The 15,578-nt window shown below is 49.7% G+C and overlaps 1 protein-coding gene across 1 annotated transcript in view; it reads left to right on the forward strand.

The window, feature by feature from the left end:
- Window positions 1-6,383: 6,383 nt before the first annotated feature.
- Window positions 6,384-15,578, forward strand: part of VANGL1 (VANGL planar cell polarity protein 1) — a 28,788-nt gene continuing 19,593 nt past the window's right edge. The window contains exons 1-3 of the mRNA XM_026050391.1: window positions 6,384-6,665; window positions 8,233-8,359; window positions 11,211-11,818. Of these exons, the coding sequence (XP_025906176.1) occupies window positions 6,583-6,665; window positions 8,233-8,359; window positions 11,211-11,818 (818 nt within the window). The 5' untranslated portion in view covers window positions 6,384-6,582. The remainder of the gene's footprint in view (window positions 6,666-8,232; window positions 8,360-11,210; window positions 11,819-15,578) is intronic.

Consider the following 15,578-nt stretch of genomic DNA (forward strand, 5'->3'; position numbering starts at 1 on the left):
AGAGGGCCGCGCTCGTGCGCGCGCGGCGGGCTCGCGCCCGCGGCAAACTTGGCGGCGCCGCCGTGCGGCTGCGGGCTCCGCCGGGGTGCGAGCCTGCCCGGCGCGCGAGCTGGTTCTCTCGGCCCTAGGCTGAGCTCCCCTGGCTGCAGGGTCCCTGAAAGCGAAGTAACTCGGTGACAGGCGCCTAGTCTGTCGAGGCAGAACGAATAATTCCGTGCCTGGCTGAAGTGCTGTCCCTTTGGAGCTGGATTTCTCAGCGATCCGCCGCCCGCAGCGGCCTCCTTGCCGCTCTGAGGAGTTGAGAGGCTGAGCGAGGCTGGCTGGAAGGGAGGAGGAGGGTTTGGCAGGGTGCGTTCTGTGATGTGGGTGCCCAGGAGCCTCTCTGCGGAGCACACCGACATCGGGGAGCAGAGGGAGGCTCTCCTGAGCCCTTCCAGCCTCGCCGGAGCGCTGCGGGCTCTGAGGAGTCGCGATCGGGACGGGCTTGGCTTGGCTTCCCCCGCTGGGGCTTGGCTGGCTCCGGGACCGGCGTGGCCTCAGTCATTGCTTCGCTTGTGGGTTTTCAAAAATAAATGGTGAATAGGGCCTCACAGAAAGCCTCGCTTGAAAAATGCCCCGTAGGAGCTGGGATTTTGGAAGGGTTTCCGGCCTGTGTCAAACCACCCAGGCGAGTAACCGACGGCTCGTGGTCACTGGCCAGCAACTGTGAGAGGAAAGCGGATACTTGAGCGGAGCTTGGTGGGAGTTACTTTAATATTAAACCCCCTTGTGACTGCTAACGACGTTCTGCTTTTGATAGTAGCCTTGGTAGGCCTTGACGTAGTGCAAATACCTGCAAGAAGGAGGGGTCTCCCGTAATGGGAGACCCTTATGGGCATAAGCTGGAACACAGGCAGTTCCATCTCCAGGTGAGGAGGAACTTCTTTCCTGTGAGGGAGCCAGAGCCCTGGCACAGGCTGCCCAGGGAGGCTGTGGAGTCTCCTTCTCTGGAGATCTTCCAAACCCGCCTGGATGCCGCCCTGTGGCCCGTGCTCTGGGTGTCCCTGCTGCAGCAGGAGGTTGGACTAGATGATCTCCAGAGGTCCCTTCCAACCTTGCATATTCTGTGATTCTGGAATGGGGAGGGCAGGATACCGCTGCGGAAGCGCTTCCAGCAACCGTGTGTTGCGTTGCTGCGGGAACCGTCCTGCCACCCACGCCGCTGACAACCAAAAGCCAGGATTGCCCACAGAAGCCGAGCTTTGCTGGTGCGGGGCCTGCGTGGGTGTGGGGAGCTGAGAGCCGCCCCACGGGAGAACCCTTCCGTGCAGCTCTGCCCGTGGGAAGCGGTAGTTGAGCGGGGCGCGAGTCACGTCGTGCTCCTCTGCATCTCACGGGGAGCTTGGTGGAAGGAGGAAAAAAGCTTTCCTCAAAACACTCATGTACATAAATACATATATATATATGCACATACATATATGTATGTGTATATAGGTGTATGCGTGTGTATACATGCTGTGGAGTGCCATAAGGGAATATGCAGCCAGCAAGTAAACCTCGTGTAACGTAAAGCCTTTAACATTCTCTCACTATTTAACTGCTATGACTGCAACTGGTCTTTGAAATAAGGGTACGGGTGCAGTTTGCTTGGATAGGCAGAGTCTGAAGCAACGGTTCCAAGGCAGATCTCAGCCTCAGGTTGTTTCCATGAGGCTGTAAATGGGGATGTTGCTGGATCTGCTGGCGCGTGAGGCGGCACCGTGAAGATCAGAGGCATGCTCCAAGATCCAGAGGCGTAGGAAATGCAGGGATGAGGAAGCACGAGTTTTCACTAGTGCAGCAGTTTGGGAATGAAGGTGTATTTTACACGGCTGACACAAATACCGGGTGGCCTTTCTGAGCTTTGAGCGGTGTAGATGTGGTTTTGGAACAGGCAGAAGATAATTCTTGGGGAAGTCATGGATTGGTGGCTCCTGTGCAGAGAACTTCGCAAGCCATGGATCGGCTGTGGGACAGAGAGGCAGGAGGCTGGGAATTGCTGCTGGAAAACTTAGGTATCCGTTTTGTTCATTTGTTTTGTTTTTCCTCTTATTTGCTGTGCAATAGCGTAGCCTCCCTATGTTTTTCAGATCAGTGTTACTGCGTGGTCTCATTAAGCCTATGAGAGGATTGTTCCAACGAATACCCTGACTTACCTTTTTGCAGTGTTCATGTTACGGACTTCACAGTTTCTGGCCTGGGCCATGCAAATTCCCGGGGATCCGTGAACTGCTTCGGAGAGACCTGTGGAAAGCTCACAGGGCTTGCAAATTAAGAGCTGCCATCATACAGGGAAAACATTGGTTTATGGATTTATATATTTCAAGGCCAAAATACGCCTTATTTAAAGGCATGCAAAAATAAAAAGCCTTTGGAAAAAGAATTCCCAAAGCGTGTTGGCAGTTGAGACTGGAGTCCTTGGCTCTGCAAGTAGATAGACGTGGGTGAATTTAGGTACCTACGGATCAAATTGCTGGACCGGGGCCTGCTCAGGAAATTCAAAAGTGAAAAGTTCCTGCTGTGTTGCCCATAGGTCTGTCCAGGTGCTTGAATTTAGCAAGTTATGTAACTTTTCTGTTTGCCTGAAGTGAATAATAGGAGTATGTTGCAGCTGTGCCGTGCAGCAGAGATGCTACAGTCGAGCCCTTCCTAACTGTCTTATTCTCCCTCTCATATTATAATTAGCCTTGAAGCATGATGCAGCCCCTTAGCTTAGCTCTTGGGGCTCAGCATGTTTAACTTGCAAAGCTCCTCGCCTCGCTAAGTGAAGAAAAATTCCTCGACGGGGTAGTTGATGGGCATCGGTTCTCCTGTAGGCAGCTGGTGCTGTTTAACGAGTCCAGGCACTGCCCTGGATGCGTGCACGCACTCGCAGGCACTGTTGGCTGCTTGTGCTCCAGATGGTGCCTTCGAATATGTGCAATTGCACCAGCAAATTGGTAAATCGACCCTAATTCACTGCAAGTGCTAAACGGGGTAAGAGGGAAGCTCTGCTGACAAGTATTTCCAAGTTGAGCTGCTGTGGAGTTATCCGCCGCAGCGTCGTACGGGGAAAATCCATGGAGATAGAGAGTGGTTTTGTTCGCCTTTTCTGCCTTTGATTTAAAGATGTAACTTGTTCTTTTGAATTTCCCGTGGGCTCGCAGCCAAACTGTGCTCCCTTGAAGACGATCACAGAGCTTGACTTCATTGGAAAGTGGATTGGGCCGCGAGCGTGGAAAATAGCCATTCAAAAGAACTTTCTTTTTTCTTAATTTATGAATCTTTTCATGTGAAAAGAAGGAGTAGCAATGAGTTGCGTAGTAATTACTACTAGTAACTAGTTGCATAGTAGCTGTAATTACTGCAGTCTCTGCTGTTCTCGGGCAGGGATGGCCGCACTTCCCCCCTGCCAGCGGGATGTGCCTGCCCTCCTTGCCAGGACGGGATCCCCAGTCTCCACGTTGGGCACCCTTGGCGTCGCTGCCTGCCTCGGCAGCGAGAAGCAGCTGGTGTCCGTCATCCACGACCGAGAGCGGGGCGAAGGGAGAGCCCCGGCCCTAGCGGGAGCCCAGGGCTCGGCCGCGGTTGCACAACGGGCTGCTCTCCCTGGAAGAGGAATTCCCGCCTGCCCTGTAGCCGTCTGCCTGTGCTGCTATTCATCCTGCTGTCGGTTGTGCTCTGCGGGGCTGTGCCGTGAACTAGGTCACGGAAAGGAGCCGAGACAAAAGCGCGGCGAGGGGCAGAATAGAGATTTTTAATTTTATTTTATTTTCAGTTGTCCCCTTTGCTCTCTGGGAATGGCCTTGCCACAACCCAGCTGAACAGTGGACCAAGATATGATGATGGCATGTGCTATAATCTGTCTTTGACAGGAAAGCAGCGTAACTCTGCCCTCCGGCCACGTCGCCCACGGGGCCAGCAGCTCTGCAAACAGACCCTGCCTTCAGCGGCATCCCCGTGAGCTGCAGGGGCCCTCTGTGAAAGCATTTAAACTAATTAAATCTGACCCTCAATTGTTGCTCGTTTGTGAAGGGCTGAGGACCTCGATGATGGCTGCTGCTTGATGCAGAGTAGTTGTCCCGCTGCAGAGTGGGTCCTGTTCTGTTTAACCACGTGCGTGTCCTGCCGCAGGGCCCGGGAGGTGTTGCAGAGCTCCCCTGTGCCCCAGGCTGCTTTCTGACCACAGCCCAGCAGCCTCAGTGTTGTCGGGGGGGTTCTCTTGTTGGCTTTTCGCAGAGCTGTGGCAAAACCCTCGCTCTGGTTTGCTCGGAGCTGGCCTGGGGCAGTGTTAGCTGTGCCGTGAGCCTGCTGCTCGGCCTGGTGTCCGGCACTGCCCTGCTTCACCCCGCTGGAAAACGGGAACTTCTGCCTTTGTAGTTTGTGTCCAGGAGGCCTGTGCGTTTTCATGGCAGTTGCTGCCTGCTTTGCCAGGTTAAAGTTGAAGCTTTCAGCCAGGAAACCTTTCCCGGTGAAGGATGGGTGCCGAGGAAGGGGCTTACCCCAGCCTTCCCAAAGGGGCAGCACCCAGGCAGAGAAAAGTCCATTTTTTTCCCAAGTTCAGGTGCTTTGCTGGAGACATAACCCACAGGCAGTGCGTAAACCTGATAAGTTGATGAGTGTTTTGTCACCTGCACCAAGCTGGAGGATTTTTGTTCACGTTATGTTAGTGATAACATATCCCAGACGGTGCTGTGCCTTGGGTCTCAGTTTTGCTCTGCCTTTGCAGCTTAAATCCATCCTCACTTCCCTTCTCCAAACCAGGCCTTATGGTTTCACCCTTGTTTGTTCTTCCCACATCTCTAAAGATGCCTCTAAGGAGCCCTTTGGAGGGATGATGCTCCCTTGCAGCCTGGGAATTAGTGCACGCGGAAGGCCCCATCCTCTGCTTCTCCTTTCAAAGAGCCTCGGCGAGCCCAAGAGCTGGGCAGATACCTGCAGCCCCTCACACACGGGATCACATCTCAGTGGTGTTGCAGATTGAGCCAGGAAGCGTCGCGGTGAAGGGGTCTGATTCTTTGTCATGGTTTGTGCTTGGTAGAGGGCTCTGCTCGCACGTTTCTGCTTGCGTATAGCTTTTCTGAAGGTGTTGGGGAGAAGTTTTTCTGTGCTCGTGGCTGGAAAGAATAGTTGGCCAAGTATGAAGTCTGACTTCTCTTGTCCCTTCCTGCGCTTGGGGAGACGGAAGGTGGAAGGCAGTGGCTGGCTGTTTTATGGCAAATGGGCTTGAAAAGAGCTGTGAACAGAAACAGAGGGGTTTAATTTGATTTGAAGTGGCCTTTTCCTTGCTATAGGGCTGCAGGGCAACTGTGGCCTCCCGCTCCTCTAGGGGCATCAATAACCTGGGTGGGAAGCACAGGAAAAGGCGCTTTCAAGCCAAACACTCAGCTGTGCTGATGCAGCCCTGTCCATAGCTGCCCCCCTCCGTTTACACATCTTTACAGCACGTGCTCCTCCTGCAAGCTGCTGACTTAATCCCTCTTTTTCTGTTTTCACCTAATGCAGGCTCTGGACTTGGGAGCAGTTGGTGTCAATCCTTCTCTCCCACAGGCATCCTTTTTTTTTTTTTTTTTTTTTTTTTGGCATGTAACCATTAGGAATTGTGCTCATGTCTCCCCATTCCTGTCCCCAAAACGGTGCCTCCCTTTTGCCCTTCACAGTTAGGGCTGTAACCATTGTTGCGAATGGAGGTACGTTGTAAGAAATGTTGGCCCGCATGAACGAGCTGTATTGTCCACTCTGTTCCCCGGTGTTGTTAGTGTATGTGTATATATAGATATAACCCTTAATTTGCACCTCTAAGAGCTGAATTCCCTTAGCTTTGGAAGGTAAAGGCTGCAGAGGAAAGGAGGTACATTGGTTGTACGGTGCCTAATGCTTGTAAAACGGGCACGCCTTGCGGTTATGAAAACACAGCAGGTTCAGGCACGGTGGTCGGATCCGTCCCCACATTTCTCCCGGGATAGTCACATCCCGGCCACGCCTTCCCCCGCACCGGCTGCAGCGCTGCCGTTCTGGACCTGCCGGAGTTCGGGATGCGCTTTACACCGAGCGGGGACGTCGAGGCCGATGCTTCTCCTGAGAGAGAACTTCTCTATCTAGGCTGCTTTGTCCTTTCCGAATCACTGTCTTCTCCAAGTGATTTCTATGGACTAGATGTTGCACAACAGAGCTTTCCTCTGGGCGTATTCGAAGCTCTACAAATGTGTGCATTTCTGCCTAGACCTGAAATGGATGTGCCAGCCAGGCCGGGCTCATGGAGGGCCGGTGTGATGAGTGTGATACGTGTTGGGGGTGAAGAGCACGAGGGCGTTACTGCAGTAAGAGTGTCGTTGTGCTTGGCGTGGCACGAGCTCCCATCCCTATCTGTCTTGCCCTAGGTCGATGCTGAGGAGCACAGCAGCCTCCCTCCCTTCTCCACTCCTTGTAACTGAAGCTCGCTCGTTCCACGAGGAGCAGCCCTCGCCGATGATCGCGGAGCGAGCGGCACCCAGGAAAGCACTTTCACCACGGACCCCACCTCCGGAGCACCGGCGACGCGTCCGCTGAGTCACCTGCGGTCGGTGCCCCCGCTGCACGGGCCTCATGTCTGCCACCATGGATACTGAATCAACCTATTCGGGATATTCCCACTACTCAGGTCACTCCAAAAAAGCCCACAGACAAGGGTAAGGAGACATCTAATTCTAAATTACTGGCTGCTCTAGGCTAGGATACGTCCTGTGGAAAGAAATCTGAAGCTGGGCTGAAATTAGTGGGGGTATGTGGGGAGACTTTGTGAGGAGACTGGAAGCAGTTATCCTGCTGATTTTATGGTATTCAATCAGTTGCATGTACTCCCGGGTCACGTCTAGGAAGACTGGAGAAGAATTAGAAGGAAAAGATCATTTAACTGTATTAAAGCGAGAGGGTTTAATAGAGTCTCTGGCAGAGAGAATGTCAGAGTTCCCAAACTGGTATTTGTCTCCTTTTTTTTCCTCCCCTTTGATGCACTTTCTTTGCATCAGTAAAGCAGTAAGGCTTCCTTTTTCCCCTCACTAGCAAGATAGAATCTGAGCGGTAGTTGAATCTGCAACAAGTCCTTTGGATTTATTGGATTTTCTGAATTGAATAGCAACTCACTTTGCAACTGTCACGCAGAAATAGTTCAATAGCATGACAAAAACACCAGATCACTTGGAAACGTTATCTCCCTCCCCCTTCTGCCTCCTTTATTATTATTAGCTTTGCATGTAAAACTGGCACCATTTACAGTCTCTGCAATGTAGAACTGAGTTGGCCCAAAGACACTTTGCATTTCAGAGGCAGCTGCCTTGTGTGGTTGAAAAGAGACTTCTGGAAAAGAAGTCTTTGCTTGCAAACCAGTTGATGAGCAAAGTCTGTTTTTTTTTTTTCCCCTTTTCCACTTCTCTCCTAAGACCTGCCCTCCTCACTCTTCTCCTCCAATATGGATCCTTCTTTGCAGTTTAGCCTGCAGTGTGGAAGGAGGCCTTCCAAGTTCCCGAAAGAAACCTCTAAAACCCTAGCAGCCTTTGCACCAAATTGCAAGCGCCCTTTCCTTTCCAAATAGGAAGGGGAAGGGAAGGTCAGGTGAGCAGGTTGTGGTGCCAGGAGTGGTGGGGCTTGCCGAATTCCGAGGCATCTTTAGAAGAGAAGCCATAAGGCTTTAAAGGGTAAGGCAGACATAAGTAGCCCCGCTGTGTGTCTGGTTCCCTTGGTGCTCTCTGGTTTACAGGGGAATAACAAATTTCACCAGTGGTCTTGCTCCTTTAGAGCCCTACGTGGCTTAGCTTTGAAAGAGCTAGAGCTGTTTTGATTAATTATTTGTTAACAGTATGTGTGTCTGTGAGAAACGTTGCTGGTCATTAATTGTGTAGAAGAGTTGATCTTAAATGGAGTGAGTAGTTCTTAAATGCAAACTTTTCTTTAAAGTGCGTTTTAAGAGAAGCTGAGATGGTGGCAGGACACTACCTGCCCTTGGTTACCTCTGCAGTAGATGAGGGTTTAGGTTGTCCTGGCCACTGGGCTGTAGTCTGCTCTGGGCACGGTGACTCTTTGCCTCTTATGAAGCTTGTTTCATCCTGGAATAAATCATTATTGACCAGGAGATGGGGCACGTATTATTATAACCTAACACTATAGGAACCTACAGATACTGTAAGTACCAGGTCCTGCTGCAGGTAGGGTGCTGTCTTTGTGGTAACTTCCTTCTCTTCTTGCTCTGTTGGGACTAAGGAGCCGGGACAGGCACAAATCGCCGCGAAGCAAGGATGGCAGCCGCTCCGAGAAGTCCGTCACTATCCAGGCGCCGCCTGCGGAACCACTGCTGGGGAATGATGCCTCTCGGACAGAGGAGGGCCAGGTAAAGGGGGAGCAAAGGGGAACGTGGGGTGGGGCCTCTGGCAAAGATTGCCTAATGCTACCAGTATGGGAGTGGAAAATGTTGCTTGCGTGCTGGTCATGAGCAAACATGGGTTTTGGTACCCTCCCATAGAGCTAGGGTGCTCTAGCTGCGTTTCAAATTAGTTTGGTACAAGAATTTTTTCTGCAGCTCTGCTTCTGATGGGGGTATACATACTCGTGCTTAAATCCAAGGTCTCAAGCAGTTTTGTCATTTTTGTGAGCATGATTTTTGACAGCCCCGATGTCGGTGTGACTGCCCTGGGGGCATTGATTTAGCTCTTTTTCCAAAAAGTGTCATCTGTCACGCTCTGCAGCAACATCTAATGCATCACTGTGCATTATCTGGGTCAGCTCATTCACCTGTGCATGCACTTGCTTTTAAACGGGATTTCCTCAGGGGTAATAGTGTAAAACATTAGGAGGAGAGCTCCCAATAGGGAGCGGCAGGCAAGAGATGGAAAGCAAATGTGAAATAGCCAGGAGGGGAAGCAAACAAAAAGAAAAAGTTCTGCTGAAGCTGGTGTATTAATGCCAGGTCAGGCAAGAAATGGCAGAACGCTGGGTTTAGCATCTGTGTTTTTGGAGTTCCAGCAGTAGATGCAAAGGTTCTTACTCATTTTTAAGGAAGGGCTGACGCTGCAAGAGAAACTGCAGGAATGTTGCAGAGTACAGGAATGTTTCGGTGCTTCCCAGGTTGGATTTTTGGAATTTCTTGGTCGTTGGGCTTCTGCTCTGCTCCTTCCAAAAGAAAAAGAAATGCTGAACTGTTTCCACCTAAGATGTGTTTGGTAGTACTTGTAACAGTATTTATGTGATGAGAAGTGGGCTGAATTTATCTAGCTCCTTTTTGTGTTTTGTAATGGGATGTTTGTTTTCCTGAGTCTCAGGTATTACTTTAAATAGAAATAGAAGTTTTGGTGAATTCACAAGTCTTCTTTTCATGAAGATCTCAGTGTGAGGCTTAGAAAAAAGAAAAGAGAGAGAAAAAAAAAACCAACAAACTGGTGCATGAGTACAACTGTCTCCTCATGAGCAGGATGCCTTACATTGGATCTAATAGCTTTGCGCCACCTAAATTGGGGAGAGCTGTTACAAGAGGTAGACTAAAACTAGGGCTGCATGGTTTCTTCTCTGGGCTGGAAACCTGAAGTATTTTTATGTGCCACCTCTTTTCTGTACAGTTATTCACTCGTTAAAATTGCAGAAGTTACGCAGAGATATTTCATATATAAGCATCAAATACTTGAAATGCTTAGATTCCTTTACGGGAGGCACCAGCAGAGAGAAAAATGTGGTACTGTTATGCTGCTGTTCAGGACGCACTGTCGTGCAGATATCTCTTCTGGGGCCTCAGTTCTGATGAGAAGATAGAGACACACACACACACACACACACACACACACACACAGAGATTGATTCAAGATGCTCACTGTTTGTGGTCTGTGTGTCTCAAAGCCCTATTGCTGCAGGCAGGGAGGTGTCCAGGCCTCAGTGCATTAGCAGTTACATTCCTGGAGTTGTTCAGAATAGTTATGCTCTGTCTGCCGACTCCTCTCTCCATGTTTCTTGAAGTTTTCCATAACTGTTAAAAGAAATGAGTGCTGGTTAAAAGGGGCACTGATGAGCCAGAGGCTGCGCAATCATATAATGTTGCAGCCTTTTTATTTCTGTGAGAATCATGTCTCACGTTAAAAGCAATACCTATTTCTTTAAAACAACATGCTCAGATCAGCCTGTGCAATTGCAGAGGTCTTCAGGAAGATGGAAATCCTGTTATGATGTGGAAGGCAGAAGGATACACCTGGAAGGGTGGGCAAAATAGCAAAACCTGTGCTAGCGAATGACTCTTTTTGACTAAGACAGAAAGTACCAAAGGAAAAACACATAATATCTACATTTTCACTGCTTGGTGAATATTTGTGTGCAGTATCAGGGGTCTTCATATGCACAGGTCACTTAAATGGGGGTGATGAGTCAAATCCGTATACGTCAACCTAAGTCCTTGGCCGCACTAGCGCCAGTGAAGATAAATTGCAGGTACTTGGAGCATTAGCTCGCAGGTATTCTCTGAAGTCAGGTAGGCTGGACATCTGTCTTTTGGAGAGTTTTCTATGATCTGAAGCTTGGCTACGTGGCAGCTGTGTTTCAGGTAGGCTTCTCTGAGGCTGAATGGCTTCGTACAGTGTCCTTGGCTCTAATACCAGTAATTTGGTGGTCTAGATTCTTTTGAAGTCCCATACCTGTAAATGTCATCTTTGACCGCTTGTGAATTGTTGGTTCAACTGAACTTTTATCAGACTATGTCAGCTGTAGTGTGCAACTCTTCCATAGAGGAGAGAGAAGGAAGAAGTGGAGCAGCTTGCTGAAAGTGCATTTACTTCTGTACTGATGGAAATGTGATGTGTAGACATGTTTTTGATTGTGTAATGATTATGATTGGCTTGAGACACTGAAATGGAAGTTTCCCTTCCAGGTGTTTCTGTGGTGCACTTGCACCATGGAATTTGTGGGCCGGAAGGGTGCTGGCCCTTGTTGTGCATGGGAACTGATGGTCCCTTTTAAGTTTTTAAGAGTTTACCTTTTAAGTAGGCAAGAGGCTGCTGTTTCTTTGCTAGTTTTCAGACCTGATGTTGAAGGCAGTGCTTTTGCTTTGCCCGTGGGGTTGTTTGTTGTTGCTGATTGTTTTTCCCTCCCGAGACTTAGGTCTGTGATACTGCAGCAATCTCTTTGCAGCCAAGAAAAACAGAAGACCTGGAACAAACCGCTCGATTGTTTCACTCTTGTCTCTTGTTTCTCCCTTCCTCTGTCAGGATGACAACTGGGGTGAGACCACAACAGCCATCACAGGCACCTCTGAGCACAGCATTTCCCAGGAGGACATTGCCAGGATCAGCAAAGATCTGGAGGACAGCGTTGGCTTGGACTGCAAACGTTACCTGGGCTTAACTGTGGCCTCTGTTCTTGGACTCCTCGTCTTCCTCACGCCCGTCGTCTTCATTCTCTTGCCCCAGATCCTGTGGCGGGATGCCCTGGAGCCCTGTGGCACTGTGTGTGAGGGGCTCTTCATCTCTGTGGCGTTTAAACTCCTCATTCTCCTCATTGGGACCTGGGCTCTGTTCTTCCGCCAGCCCAGGGCGGATATACCCAGGGTGTTTGTGTTCCGGGCCCTCTTGCTGGTCCTCATATTCCTGTTTGTGTTCTCCTACTGGCTCTTCTACGGTGTTCGCATTTTGGACTCGAAGGACACCAACTACCAAGGGATAGTGCAGTACGCGGTGTCTCTGGTGGATGCCCTGCTCTTCATCCACTACCTGGCCATCGTGCTGCTCGAGCTCCGGCAGCTGCAGCCCGTGTTTGCTGTCAAGGTGGTTCGGTCGACAGACGGAGAATCGCGGTATTACAGCCTGGGACACCTGAGGTAGGTACAAAGCCATGAAGACCAGGGCTGTTGGTAAATGTGGCTGTGCCCTAGCACAGAGCAACTGCTGTTGTGACAGGGATGCCACTCATTGCTGAATCTTCCCCTGGAGGAATTCCAGAGGCCCTCTGAAATTACCAGGCTGAACCTGTCTTCCCTTGGGAAGCGGAGGACCATGTTTGCTTCAGAGTGCTGGTGTGCAGCTCTGAATGAAGAGAGCTGAGAGCACAACTTGAGGCTGGGGCAAGACTTGATCCTAGTTTCTTCTCTAGACCTCTTGCACCGTTGCCTCCTAGGAGGAAAAGGGAGAGGATTTTTTATTACGGAGCTGAGGATATCTGTGCTCTTCAGTTGTATGGCCAGATGCCAGTTTGTGAGCAACCCTTGAGGCCACGTGGAGCCCTTTGTATCACTTTTCAGAGGCTGCTTGTGCAGTGGGGCTGAAGGAAGTAGCAGCCCTGCATGAGAAAACATGCTGGCAGCTGACGTGCTGCTGGCATCTGTTTGTCCTTATGCCTTGCGCAGCCAAGAGTCATGCGAGGGACCTGAATGAGCGTCTCTCGAGTTGGACCCAGCAGCATCCTTTGGATCCTGTGTGAGCCATCTGTGACCAGCTGAGACATTTGAGGTGTTTTGAGCTCTGTAGCCTGTTCTTGTCCCTGACAAGCCGGGACAAACTACCTTGAGTACCTGGCCACGTGTTTGTACCGTGGGATCCAAAAGCTGCTTCCAGCAGCTGAGGACTCTGCTCTTCTCGAGGGCAGGAGTTGACTTGAGTTGTGCTGTGGAGGGAATGGCATTTCCACTTTCTGAAGAAGCTGCCTTGATGCAGCCAAAATTTCTGAGGGGTTTTGGTGCTTGAGAGTACTGGTTTTAATGAATGCTATAGCACATGTAGCTATAGCACGTATAGCACAAGATGCAGGCAGCTTGTTTTCTCCTGGCAATGTGGTGGTGCTCCTGGTTCAATCCTGTAGCATACTGGTATCCTCAGTTTCTGTCGTTGGTATAGATCAGTTTGCTGGGTTAGAGGTTCCTGGAAGTGCTTGGACCTTTCAGAGCTGTGCATTATCTGCACGTGTATGAGTCCTGCATGCCAGCTTCACCCTTCCTGCTGGGATTGCTGCTTCCCCCAGCAAAGGTGCAGGAAAGGACAGCTGTCTAAAGACTCCTTAATTCCCATGTCCCATGAAGCTGTCTAGGAATCTCCTTAGTTCTTGTGCGCCATGGAGGTAGCACTTAAACTCCATGGATGATTCCCCAGACTCTGCGTGCAGTTAAACATCTGTTCAGCTTATCTTGTCCAGATCCCTGTGGCATGCGTATCTATTGCAGATGGAGAGATTAGTGTCTGCTGGTTTAAGTGGATGTAGAAGGGATCTCCTGCAACCATTAGTTTAGCAGTGGAATTACTTTGAAGCAGATAGTCGTTGATGCTCGAGTCTGGGATTTGACTCCTGGATGTTGTTCCTGGCTTAATGAAGGAACTCAGGGTCTGGGCTTCACTGTATGTTCTTTCTCTCTAGAATGTGAAGGAGAGCCCCTTTCCTGAAATGGAGGAGACTTTTATTGACCTACTGAAAGGTCAACTTCAGGGTTTAAGAAATGACTGAATCTCTGCCGGTTTTCTCGTGAAATGAGACCAAAAATGAGATTTTGCTTACAGAATCCTCTGTAGTAAATGGCGGCCTTTTGGACTAGGAAGATGGGAAGAGGTCATTTGAAATGCATTGTGTGATGTGAGGGCAGCGGAGAGTTATTAAATTTGGGGTGAAATTCGAGATGTATGAAAAAAAAAATCCTTCATTGGCAAAGTGATTGTAATTTTGTTTGACATGTTGAAGCTCCTGTATTCTGTGTGGTTTGGACTCTTGTGTTAACGAGAGAATCTCATCAAATGTTTGGTAATAGTACTGCAGTGCTGCTCTTTCCTTTGAGTATAACGTGTATTGACACTCACTTTGAAGCTCCTGGGCTGCCTCTTTGCCTTTATTACTGTAAAGGTGGAACTATGTAGATTTGATTAGAGGCCAGATATCTTCCAGCTAAGGGAGTGTTCGTTTTCTCCATCCCTCCCTCCCTCCCTTTTGCTAGAAGCAACAGTGAAGAGTTATTTGTGTGTAAACCCCAAGAACTGTTGATCTTAACGGGAGATTTTGGGAGATGACTTCTTCACCAGAAGAAACAGGTGAAGGTGATACCTTCTTTGTCTCATAATCCTAAATCTTCAGAAGTTATGTAAGATGTTAAAGTCACAAACTCGGGACGTCTTTGCAGCCTGATTTTTAGCAAAGTCTCCACAAAGGCCTTGATGTTCTTGTCTGAAATGACAGCCAGGGTCACAGAGGGCTTGACTCTGGCTGGGGAAAAGGGTTGGGCGAGGAAAATGTGGAGCTCGACAAGGACTGGGGGGATTGTTCAGGAAAACTAAGAAGCACCTACACAGAGATGGTCATAACTATGATAAGGTATGAACCTGCTACCTGCTGCTGTCCGTGGGGTCTTTTCCTTTGCCACAGTGTGTGTTGGCCTCACTCCAGTACTTCTACTGCCTCGCTGGGCAAAGTGAGCTTTAACAGGCACAGAAATCTTGCTGCCTTCCAAAATCAATGCTAAGTTTCCTCAGTCTTACCTGTTGTCCTCTTAGAGCTCCCAAATCTCTATGAGTTTTGGTCCCTGGCTCTCCATGGGATTCCACTTCCTAGAAAGCCGAGTGTGCTTCAGAGAGTGGTGGCAAGAAGGCTCTCGGGACATGCTGTTCGGTGTCGCTTGTTAGGCCAGGTCCAGGCTTTGTCACAGCTATATTGCTGATATCAGCCTTTTAATCCAAATTGGATTCTTCAGTTTTTGGGATTTTTCATTTGTTATGTTTCGATGAAGTTGCTACTAAGTGTGAGGAGGGAAGGCTTTTTGAGGGAGAAGAAATCAACCACTCTTTTGGAACACTGTGTTTCTGCCAGGATACAGACAGGATTTTCCACCTTCCCTGGCTCCAGATTTAGGAAAGAAGCTGAACGAGCTCGGTTAGGTCTGCTGCTCTGCCCCCTGAGGGTGCTAGGTGCAGGAGGGTAAGCAGATCTGGGAGCAGTTCCCCAAATTCCTATTCTAATTAGTCTATTAATAGGCTGTCTCACTTCAACCCCCAGCGCAGCACTCTGGCTGTAACTTTTTCTTCTGGGAGACCTGGCTGCATAAACGAGCATTCCCTTTGGCAGCCACTCGGGGCGTGGGGGACTAATAAATAAAAATAAACTGGATTCCCCACGGAGATTGTGCCAGATCCGGGTTTCCTGACTGTGCGGCTGCTCTTGGTGGAAAGACTCGCTGCGCAGGGGAATACTTCACAGTGATATGTATGGGCAAAGGGAAGGGAAAGGAGTAGATGCATTTTCCCAGGCTTTCCTGTCTTGTAAGAGAGGTAGGGTGGGGATGCTGGCAGGATTTGGGAAGCAAGGACAAAGGGAGAGAGAAGCAGCAGCAGAGGCAGTAGATAACCTTTGCTTTGAGACGTTGGTGGCTAGAGCTGAGGCTTGGATTTGGCAGTCCTTCTGGACAGAGGAACTGGTGGCCTATGTCCTTCACAGCTCAGTTCCTTCTGGATGGTGCAGGAATTATGTAGGAAAGACAGTGCTGTGGAAAAGGCAAATCAAAAGGAACAGCAAAAGAAGAAACCTTCCTGTTTAGGATGCTAAATGTATTCTCTTCCTCTCCAGTGAATTGTCTTCCCCCACCCTAGAGCACTGCTAGTCTAGACAGCTCG

This window comes from Nothoprocta perdicaria, unplaced genomic scaffold (assembly GCF_003342845.1).
Source record: "Nothoprocta perdicaria isolate Ctin4 unplaced genomic scaffold, notPer1 scaffold_68, whole genome shotgun sequence".
NCBI lineage: Eukaryota > Metazoa > Chordata > Aves > Tinamiformes > Tinamidae > Nothoprocta > Nothoprocta perdicaria.